General features: G+C 42.4%; 1 protein-coding gene across 2 annotated transcripts in view; it reads right to left on the bottom strand.

Annotated features, from left to right (window-relative positions):
- Positions 1-12009, bottom strand: part of MYOCD (myocardin) — a 102587-nt gene that overhangs the window by 35626 nt on the left and 54952 nt on the right. For both annotated transcript variants that reach the window (XM_032139101.1, XM_032139102.1), the window contains exon 5: positions 10144-10305. In XM_032139101.1, coding sequence (XP_031994992.1) covers positions 10144-10305 — 162 coding nt within the window. The remainder of the gene's footprint in view (positions 1-10143; positions 10306-12009) is intronic.

Genomic DNA, 12009 nt, shown 5'->3' with positions numbered 1-12009 from the left:
CAGCGTTTCACCGTGTTAGCCAGGATGGTTTTGATCTCCTGACCTCGTGGTCTACCTGCCGCAGCCTCCCAATGTGCTGGGATTACAGGCGTGAGCCACGCACCTGGCCTACTTTGTATACACAGGTCTTATACTAAGGGTGTCTCCAGAATTCCACAAAATAGCTGAATTTTTGAGATCTGAAGGAATGACTGTGACATCTTGCTTTTGAGGAACAAAGAACGCAGGAGATTCTGGGAAGGGAGAGTCCCGATGAATTTAATTTGGACTCGCCTCAGTAAAGGGGTGGAAAGATTGTTGGAGCCCTGAAGTTACCACCAGTGAATCAGCCCTTTCCACTCTGACACCTGGCATTTGGTGACCTCAGGTCGAAGCATTAGAATGATGTGGAAAAGTCTAGAAGTTGAGTATCTGGAATAAAGGTGTAGGTAATCAATCCCCCTTTCCCCAGGGCTGGACGGAGCATTCCTAAGTTGTTGCGTTTAACTCCAGCCTTCCCATTTTAAGAGGAGTAGAGACAAGCTGAGGTGTGATCAGATAAGATATGGCTAAGAGAAGAGACAGAAAACCATGACAAAGGAGATCCTTGTATCTCGATGGGACACAGAGAATCTGTCACGGGTCAGACTGCCTGGTGAGTGCTAGTGGTGGTTACAGGGAGGAGACAGCGATGCGAAGTTGTCCAGGAAGCCACCCGGAGGAGGTGGGATTGAATGGCGCCTGAAGCGATTGTCAGCGATGGACAGGACAGCAGAAAGGGAGAGGGGCGCGTCTGACAATGAAAGGATGCGATGTGTGGGCGAGAAATGATAGAGTGGCCATTAGCATGCTTGGGTTGGGGAGGATGACAAAGAAATGCTTTCAGCCAGGGAGAGGGCTATTTTAGGAGCCAACCCCCGGAGAGACATCGCTTGTAGGAGTCTCCCTTGCTTAAGTCAATGAAATGAGGAAACCATGAGTGCATGGAACTACATCCCGAGTCAGGTTTACACCTGCGTAAACAACCCGGATGAGTGCCAAGGCCCAAATATGACTCCTCTCCGGTATCTAAAAAGCACGATGTGCCAAGTTAGAACACACTGACAGCTGCACTGAGGACCACTGGTCGCTGTCCAGGCCACAAGACCTCACCATGGGGGCCCCTGTCAATCACCACTCCTTCAGGGCTACAAGTGACTGGTTTAGATTTGCCACTGCCAGGGCAGAAGATGAGGGAAAGGGCAGGGAGCCCACACACAGCTATAGACTTGGCTCGTTGCTGTTGATGGGAAAAACCTTAACAGTGGAGGGGCTCCTATAAGTACACAGCAGTGGCTTCCTTTGGCATGAACACAACGTATGGTGTGCGGTGTGGTCCACAAGGCCCTGGGTTCTGGAGTCAGGCGCATGTGAGTTTGCTTTTGGGTTCTACCAGTTCAGGGATAGCATGACGGTTGGCAAGTTATTTGACCGCTCTGAGCCTCCGTTTCCCCATCGATAAAATGGGAATCATCATCATCATAGCTGGCTCTCAGGGTTTCGAGGATAAGGTAACAACATACGGAAAGCACTGGGCCCAGTTCCTGGCGTGTAAGTGATGAAGAATTTCTTGCTGTTACTGTTGCTATTGTTTTTGGTAGCAGCATCTGTTTGTCTCAAGTTTAACATCAACAAAAATAAACAGACCACCCGGGAGGCAGTTTATCCTCTGGTCAGCTTTGCAAAGGTCAGCACAACTCCAGAACCAGAAAAACTGGTTGGTCCTGAGAGGTTGCTTCTGGGAAAGTAAAGGCGGACCTTCCTCAGAGTAGGACGAGTGTGGGTGGAAAGGCTGGCATGCCACTCCCTCTCCTTCCTGGTTCAAGCCAAGCCCATGCAGAGAGGGACAAAGGTCACCTTATCTGACTGCCTCTGGAACGACCAAGTCTACTGGCTCCGTGGTGTGACCCTGGGCCTCCGCTCCAATCTCCCCCAGCATGAGGCTGGCTGGGAGCTGATGGAGAGCGGTGTGCTGGCTATTGTCCCTGCAGACGCGTCAGGGGTGTGATGACAAGGACCTGCTTTGGGAAGCCCTGACATCATCCTCTGGCTATGCTCGCAGGGCTGGCTCTGGGCACTGGCCCCTTGGGGATCTTGGGCTGGTGACTCGGAGCCTTTCCTCTCCCTCTTGGAAGTGATCAGATGAATGAGTCAGTTGTACTTTCTTTGCATAAACATTTAAAATGCCAAGATTAAAGCAAGATAATTGGAGTCCTAGTTACCTTTCTGTGAGGACCCACACCAAGGGCAGGAAACCATGAAGTGGAATGTGAAAATGCACCTCCTTCCTTATCAGCCTGTGAGCTGGCCCAGTCCACTGCAATAGAAGCTATTTTAAATCATGGACAGACTACCTCCTAACAACCTGGAAGAGACTGAAGCAAAATTTGCGTTCCAACGGAGAAAGTCGTACACAGAAAAGTAGCTATTGTTTCAGTGTAGCTGTTGCCTAAAGACATTTGCATAGATTTAGCATGTCATAGTCTACAGACTGATTGGACTGTCTAACCAAAGTCAGAACTCACTGCTCTGGAAGGGGATCAGATACTTTTATTATGGAAATGGCATAATAGGTAGATGTTTGAATGAATAATTTTTTTTACTCAGATCCCTGGCACTTTAGAAATTTGCCTTATGTCTTTTTTTTTTTTTTTTTTTTTTTTTGAGATGGAGTTTTGCTCTTGTCGCCCAAGCTGGAGTGCACTGGCGTGATCTTGGCTCACTGCAACCTCCACCTCCCAGGTTCAAGCGACTGTCCTGCCTCGGCCTCCCGAGTAGCTGGGATTACAGATGCCTGTCACCATGCCCAGCTAATTTTGTATTTTTAGTAGAGATGGGGTTTCTCCATGTTGGTCAGGTTGGTCTCGAACTTCTGACCCCAGGTGATCCACCCGCCTCGGCCTCCCAAAGTGCTGGGATTGCAGGCATGAGCCACCACGCCTGGCCTTTTTTTTTTTTTCCCCTTTTTTGAGAGATAGGGTCTCACTCTGTCACCCAGGCTGGAGTGCAGTGGTTTGATCATAGCTTACTGCAGCCTCAAACTCCTGGGTTCAAGTGATCCTCCTGCCTCAGCCTCCTGAGCAACTAGGACTGCAGGCATGCACCACTATGCCTGGCTAATTTTAAATTTTTTTGTAAAGATGAGGTGTCACTGTGCTGCCCAGGATGATCTTCATGTCTTTTGATACACCTGATCCTCGGGCCACACAAGTCACGAAAAGCAGTTAACCTGTGTAAATACTTGCCCTGCGTTGCTCTTGAGGTGAATCCTCTAGGGATGAAAAATAACATCAGGCAAGGCGGGCGGATCACGAGGTCAGGAGTTCAAGACCAGCCTGGCCCACATGGTGAAATCCCATCTCTACTAAAAATACAAAAATTAGCTGGGTGTGGTGCCGCACACCTGTAATCCCAGCTACTTGGAAGCCTGAGGTGGGAGAACCATTTGAACCTGGGCGGCGGAGGTTGCAGTGAGCAGAGATCATGCCATTGCACTCCAGCCTGGGCGACAAGAGTGAAAACTCCATCTCAAAAAAAAAAAAAAAAAAGTGCTTTATCCTGTCTCGCTTTTCTCTTTTATAGGATGCTCCTCAGGCCCTCCCAGAGCCTCAAGCTGCCCTCAGATTTCTAGAGGCCTCTCCCCAACTTCAGCTCCCACCTGGACATGCCCTGCCCACCTCTCAATGATGCCTGAGATGGCTTCCACGGAGGCAAAGCGCTTACTTCACGGGGCGGCAGAGGCAGACTCCAGGCACTTCTTTTCCCTCTCAGCTCTCACCGTTTCCTCCTGCCACTCCCACATGCCCCAACACTCCCAGCTCCCCGATTCTCTTGCCCAACTCTTTCCCAGAACCATCCTCAGCAAAGTATTTGTCATGTATGCCTTAGTGTGTTTCTTTACCCCAAGGGTCGTTTACTCTTTGGAAATTATTTCTCATGATGGAATGATAGATTTTGTTCATGAGAAAGTTATGCCAAAGCAAAATTTCCTTTTTTATGCAAAAGCAAACAGCCTTACCATCTCACTCAGGGTCATGGTTATTATCTAGCTGCCTTCAAAATGAACGATCAGAAAGGGTGAAGATTTTTGGCGTCTCTGAAGAATGACTAGATTCTTAGTGAATAGGAGGGTTTTGTTATGAAGTCTGAGAGTGGGGCACACTGGTGAGCAGTGACTAGCATAGGATCTGTTATAAATGCAAGTGATAGAAATGGGTGGCTTCTGGACCAGCCCTGGAGGGGCTGAATTATTGCTTTCTACATAAAAGGGTCATGGTGATAAAAAGAACAAATTTAGTTTTGACAATGGAGCTATATATTCTAAATCATGGGTTCTTTTTTTAAAAAAGCCTGGCTGGGCATGGTGGCTCACGCCTGTAATACCAGCACTCTGGGAGGCTGAGGCGGGTGGATCACCTGAGGTGGGGAGTTCGAGACAAGCCTGACCAACGTGGAGAAACCCCATCTCTACTAAAAATACAAAATTAGCTGGGCGTGGTGGTGGATGCTGTAATTCCAGCTACTTGGGAGGCTGAGGCAGGAGAATCACTTGAACCCGGGAGGCGGAGGTTGCGGTGAGCTGAAATCACGCCATTGCACTCCAGCCTGGGCAACAAGAGTGAAACTCTGTCTTAAAAAAACAACAACAAAAAAACCTGACTCAGGTGGGAAGACTGGCCCAGTCCCATGAAAAGGTGAGAACACTTTAGGAGAAGATGCTTGTCTTTTGGAGCTGAAAACCTGGGCCCTTCTACTGTTGGTAAAGCTGGGAAGGCCAGCTTGGGTTCTGTTTTACTCAAGCCAGGAGTCAGACATCTGGACAATATACGACTTTCGTGGGAGCTAAGGGATGTTCATGTTAACGGAAGAAAATGCTCTGATGACCAGCGAGAGAACTAACAAGCTAAAAGTAAGCCTGTAGGGGTCTCAACACAGACGGATATTTCAGTAATAATGACCACTCATAAACTGAGCAAGACCATGCTAAACTCCAGGATATAATTTCTGTTCTCATGAATCATCGCTTCCATGCAACACAATGCTTTCTGTATTCAGTGTTCTGGCCTGATTAGCGGTTTTCTACGAAGGGGATATAGGCAATGAGGTGCATGCTCTCAGATACGGCCCCAAGGAGGACCAAGTCCCCTATTCCCCCACAGAATGTCATTTTAGGGTGATGAACCTGTTTTTTTCCCTCCACCTGGAAACTGTAAGACTCTATGAATTCAGAAAGTCAACTTGCAGGCTGGGAGTGGGATCGGAAACTGGTACTCAAGAGGAGAGGGGAAGAGACGTGGTGCTTTCATCCAGCTGACTGCAAGAGGGATGATGTCTGGGAGTAAGAAGGAATATCCCAGGGTAGGGACAGTCCTCTGTCAAAAATGTCCTTCCCTGTGTTGGGAGAGGTGCTAGATTCTAGAGTTTCTATTGCAGGGTTGGAGAATTGTTGGTCCTTAATGAAGTTTGGAGGGAGGGAGACAATGACTAAATGATCCTCTCAGAGCTTGGCAGAAACTCAGAAACACAGCTGCAGATAGAGCTGGAAAATGTAAATACATCTGCAAAGGCACGTGGACAGGGGAGGGAAAATATACAGAGGCTGGAAGAATGATACACAGTGCAACCACAACCAAGGGAGAAGATATGGTCACAAGAAGTGACCCACAGAATAGTGAGCTGGGTCACCTTCGCCATTGGAAGGACTATAGCTGTCTCTATAGCTGTCTCTAAATGCACTCTCTGTAGCTGTCTCTAAGCAACTCCCTCTGTCTTTATGATATTCCTGTTCACCTTGCCCGTAAAAACTCAGGCACATTTAAAGGGTCATTGCTAAAGAGGCTGATGCGTAGATGAGTAACAGGTGCTCAATTGCCCATTACTGCTGTCCACTTTTGGATTTTTCTTGGATTAAGTCACCCAGTATCTTCTGCCTTTCTCTCTAGCCATTCCTTTTGTGTATTAGTCACAGATTCCCTGCTTCTATCTTAAATACTACTGCATGGGAGCCACATTTTAGCCCTCTTCTCTTTTTATACATCCTAATTCCCCGCAACTACCTTCCTCCACTGGGCGCTCATCATTCTTCAGAGAAACTTAGAACAACTGGGAGCCAATACTGTCTACTACTTGAGGCCAATAACTTTAAAATTCAGGAGGGGAGTGAGAATTTTTAGTAATAGGTAAGTTGTACAAATTAAGGAGAAAATTTGAGTGGACAAATAATTACAGACAAAATTACAAAAAACTCAAAGAACTACTCTTGAAAAAGGTACTGGTTTCTTAATTTCCTTGGTTTCCTACGATTTTAGTAAGCAATGTTTTAAAGCAACCAATCATTGTGATCATATTTAAATTCTTCCAGAACATGAAAAAATATGAAAAGGTAATTATAAACTATTTTGTGAAGTATGTGTAGGTTTGACATTTAAATCTGAAAAATATAAAACAACAACATAGACCAGCATCATTTATGAATATTGTGGCAGACAGGACTAGCTACTTATCAAAAACCAGGATCCCCCTTCCATAATACAGAGGTAGTGCTGGAAATGGCTGTTCAGCCAGAGAATACCTTTCTCAGCCATTTGTACTGTTCTCACAGTGGAATGTGAGTGGAAGTGATGTGTTCAGTTCCAGGTTGAGTTTTTTTTAATAAGTGGATGAAACTTCTCATCTTTTCTTCCCCCTTTGCTGGGTACATTCAGAGAATGACAAAGCTCTAGGGCAGAGGTTGGCAAACTAAGACCTGTGTGCCTGCTGCCTGTTTTTGTAAATAAAGTTTTATTGGAACATAGTCATGCCTATTTGTTTACTTACTGCCCATGGCAACCTTCCTGCTACAACATCAGAGTTGAGTAGTGACAGGGGCAGTCTCAAGCATTTATTATCTGCTCCCTTAAGAAAAAGTGCCACCCTCGCTGTGGGGAATGATGGCGCAACAAGACTGAAGGAGGCTTTTCATGGAGCAAAAGCCTCTCTGAACTCTTTCCCAGCAAGAAATACACCTTTCTTGTTAAGCTGTTGAAGTTTTGTGGTTTGTTCCCCAGCCAGCATTATCCCAGCTAATAACGAAATAGATGCAAAATCCCAAATAAAATACTAGCAATTTCTAGAACCAAATTTATGAGAGATTGTTTTCCCCTAGAAATTCAAGGAAGAATAGGAAAGGTAGCAATATCACATTATTTGGTCAAAGAAGAAAAGCCACTTCATCATCTTTTGATATGCTTTGAAAGCATTTAAAAAAACTCAACATCTGTATTGCAAACTACTCTTAGTGGGACAGGAATAGAGAAATACTTCCTTAGAATATCCTATACCAAAGGCTACATCATATACAGATGTGAGTGACTAGAAAAATCCCCATTTAAGAGAGAAACAAAACAAAAATGTATGTAATCATCAATATAAGACATTATAACATGATATAAAACATAAGGCAAAACTGATATAATATAATAAATATAATACAATATTACTTTTGAGGCACTGGCAAGGTATCAATAATAATAGTATTCTGCTACGTAATATACCAATAATTATTAAATTATATATTAACATATTATTTATTGTATAATATAAACATGTGCTTTATATAATTCATACATATAGTTTTATATATAAGATAAACACCTACATGATATAGATATTTTATATAAGATATATATTATTTGGTTTGTCTAATATAGTATAGTATACTTTATAATATATAATTTATATAAAGTGTATATAATGCATAAATAATATACACTATATTCATAAATAAAATACATAAACATTATATGTAATTTATTTTATTAATATATTACATAGATTTTTAGAAATTATATTAATTCTATAATATGCTAATCATGATGTTGCCTTTCAAGTACCAGCCAGTGAACCAAGGCAGAAAATAAAAATGAAGCAGAAAACAAATTTCCATTCCCTTAGACCTAGACAACTTAAGATAAACTGAGAAACTACTGGAACTATTAAGATCTTTGACACTGCCCAGTTATAAAATAAATGTGCACAATTAATAGGTTTCCCATATATCAGCAATAATCAATATGACTTTAAAACTTAAAAACAACAAATTTTGCAAAGAGAAATAAAAAAAGACTTGAATAAGTGGAGATAAATACTGTGGAAGAATTTATAAAATTATATATTTTAAACATATGAATTCACCATAAATTAACATATAAATTAAGTGCAATCCTAAGCAAAATTGCAATGGAATTGAAGTTGACACAAAAAATCGATTCTAATTTTCACTTAAAATATACTTGCAAGAGTAGCCATGAAACATTAGAAAAATCAGACAAATGTAAAGAAACTTGTGAAGACAGATATAAACACAAATTGTAAAATAGATCATAAAATTGTGATAAACAAAAAAATTAGACCTCTCTCTTAAACCAACCACTTCAATAGTTTCAGACATACTAAGGATTTAAATGTAAAAATAAAAGTATATAGATATTACAAGGCAGTCTAGGTGAATAAACTCTATATTTTTAAGTTAGGAAATATTTTCAATAAAAATAAATTCAGAAAATATAATGAAAAAGATGAGCAGATTTGACTATTGATTAATTAGGAGCTGCTATAGGTAAAATTGACTATATAAAAAAATAAAAAGTGAAGGACAAACTGGTAAAAGGATGTGAAATACCTGTAACACATGGAGGATTAGCATTTTTCCCGTATATAAATAGCATACACAAAGCAGTAAAGCGAGAACATGCTCAGCACGAAAGAAGAGAAAAAGCCATGTATTGCCAATGATACGTAATCACAAGGAAAAATATCACCTACTAGAAACCAAAGAATGCAAATTGAAAGGAGACCTTTTGCCTAGCATGTAAAAATAAATCATAAATTTACATGCACCCAACAAAAGAAAAATAAATAAATAAATTTACAGGCACAGAACAGAATGTTTTAAGAAACAATAAGAGATGCCCGATGGAGATTTTTACTTGCCCAAGAGCTTATCAGAGTAAAGATGGTGGCAGTGCACTCTTGAATACTCAAGGCCAAGTTCAAAGGCCCCAGATATTTAGTGGGGAGGGAGAGAGTAGAGGAGAGAGAAAATCACAGCGGGATATTTAAGTAGGCATTGACAGACAAGTATATTGCCTCTCCTGGAGTTGATATTTTCATATTTACCAGTTCCAAAGGCAAAATTCATGTGGCCTCTGAATCACAGGGTGAGAGCAAGATTTTAGAATGTGAATAAACTTGATGACAAGTTTTATAATAAACTTAGTTTTGGATAAAATGCTCTTACACATACTTTTTGACAATGTGTCAAAACATTTAAATATACACTGCATATTAATATCTACCAATAGTTCTCAGAGCGGATTACGGGCACAGCTGGAGAAAGCTAAGTGTGTCTGTAGGGGCATTAAGCTCCCCTTTCTCCCTGTTACCATAGTTTTCCTGGGTTCCACCAAAAGCCTCTATGAGTGAATTCAGTACTGGCAGGCTGTTTGGGTCCACCTAGTATCAGTTGTTCAAAAAGTCTACAAAATGATTTTATACAGTTTATAACAGAATCAATATTTGTGTCTCCTTTTTGAGTATTTGTCCTTTGACTTCGTGGAGCAAGTGAGAGCTGTCAGAGTTTTTAACATGCATTGTTTACCGTGAACTTCGCTCCCAGGAGCCTATGAGCTGGGTAGGGTGAGTACTGTCACCTCCATCTCAAGGTGAAGTGACTTGGGCAACCGGACCTAGGGTCCGGGTTTTCTAGTCTGGGGCCAGTGCTCTTTCCGCTGATACAGTCTACCTCTCTTTAAACAAGGAAGGCTAAACAGGACCATGACTGTGACTCCTAAGTAACGGACGCCTTATAGGAGAGATGTTTTGAGGATTACACCTGGTCAGGTTCTCAACTTGCCTGACTAGAGCAAAATTACCCTGTGTTGACTTGGCCTTGGGGTGTACAAGAATGGGGATTGCAACAAATGTCCAGGATCCCTGGTTATGGAGAATTAACTGGACTAACAACCCATGGTATGGCTCTTGTCAGGTGAGAGGCCCTCATCCCCAAAGATCCTAGTATGTCAGAGCTCCGGGCTGCCCTCAGATCTCAAGAGCACCAAGGAGAGACATGCCGTTTGTTCTAACTACCTTTTATGGCCTCTTTCACAGCAGAATCCACAGGAAGAATGTTTTTTTCCACCAGCTCCAGTGGCCCTGGTCGTAGAGCAATTTTTTCATTGAGATCATCGGCGAGTCGGGCTCTTTTCAGCTTCATCTGAGCAGTTGGAATGGACCTCTCTGCAGTGGAAGCTAAAGGGTTGAAATGAAAAGGATCAGTTCTAGAATTTGATGTCTCTCTCTCTCTCTCTCTTTTTTGTTTTTTGGCTTGTGGTTACAAAAGATTGTGTCACACTGTGCTCTATCATCCTAATAATTTTTTGATGCAATCATCATCACTTTACAGGGATTAGCACCAAAGCCTAGACACTTCCAAATAAAGGCAAATCGAGAGGCACATGGAAAAGTTAGAGAAGCTTGCTTTGCGCGGATTTGTGAAAAAATGTACAATTTGGAGATTTTGTAAGCAACCAGTCTGTAGGGCCTGTATTGTTTGCCTGACTCTAAGCTATGGCACTTGGATGCACGTTTGGTCTGCATAGTGACTGGCACAGGCTAGGCCTGCAGTAAATGTTATCTGTTGTTATAATTAGTAGTACTAGTATGACTTTTAAAGGATTTTGGACCAGTCAATGCTGTGACCGACTGAGTCAAATGTTCAGGTCAGTTGCGAAAGAAAAAAAATTCCATTGAAACAGTTATTTAATTAAACAGAGGGATTTTTAAAAGTTGAATTCATCCACAGGCAGTTTCTCATCATTTGGAGGGTGTGAAAGGTCACGTACAGAGCCTTAAATCCACTTCGATACAGCTGACACCAAACTTCCTTTTTAGGTTGGGCCCTGACTTATTTCTGTGGAAGAACTCAGAGGAGAATCCAGCCAACTTATTGCTGTCATGGAGAACTGTAAGTTAAGATTCTATAAGAGTTTGCACCTTCACTCTCAACTTCATAAATCTAGAAAGTGAGATATTTACAGACAAGTCCCTTAGCCCCATTATTTTGTTATTATCAACCTGCTAACCCCAGACCCTGTGTCTGGCACTGATCTAGAACTCTCCATACAGAAGAGGTCTAGGGATGTCTCATCGGTTGCCACAGGCTTGGCTGTGGAAGCTGCCTCTTCAAAGCATTTCACATTCAATGGAGGGAATGTCAATACTACTCAGGACTGATCTTCGGAGAGCCCTCTTTTCTTCTGGTGCCTCCATACAAGATGCTTCCCACCATCCACGTCTCTCAGTCCAGTTCTTCAAGACTGCTACAAATTTAATTTACCTCCTGTCATGACCTGTGGCTCTCCAGCCCAAATCTACCATTCCAGAGAGCCTGGTCCTTATCCTTCTGTCTTCTATGTCTTGCTGCATTCACCTTTGCACCTTGGCTTATTTCCTTTCCCCAACTTGAACTTCTTCCCCACTCCCCACTACCAACATTGTACTTTTGGGTCCCAGCATAAGGCTTTCCTAACTCTTCCTGTTCTTACAGATCTCTTTCGCTTTGACTGCCTCTAGCGTTACAAGGACAAACCCTTCATCTTGTTGCTTCTGAAACTGGGCAATAAACTCCTGGGCAGCAGGAGTCATTTTGTATCTAGCAGATCTTTTATGCTCCAAGAAGCTAATTCCCAATTTCTGTTGACAAAAGAGGACCCCATGGGAGGCACCAGAGACATGCAAATGAACTGGGGGTTGGTGCAGTTCACACCCTGATATTTTAGTTCAAGACCATAATGATGGAAGAAATAACATTTCATATGTTTTTTGATTACAGCATTACTGTGTACTCACTGTCATAAATGTGAAAAATGCTAAAAAATAAAAAGTGTGCAAAAAAAAACGAAGGCTTCAGGAAAATCCCCAGTGTCACCTATTTTTTTTTTTTTTTTTTTTTTT

Source organism: Hylobates moloch, unplaced genomic scaffold (genome assembly GCF_009828535.3).
Source record: "Hylobates moloch isolate HMO894 unplaced genomic scaffold, HMol_V3 SCAFFOLD_19, whole genome shotgun sequence".
Taxonomy (NCBI): Eukaryota; Metazoa; Chordata; class Mammalia; order Primates; family Hylobatidae; genus Hylobates; species Hylobates moloch.
This window is presented reverse-complemented; position numbering and strand designations above follow the sequence as displayed.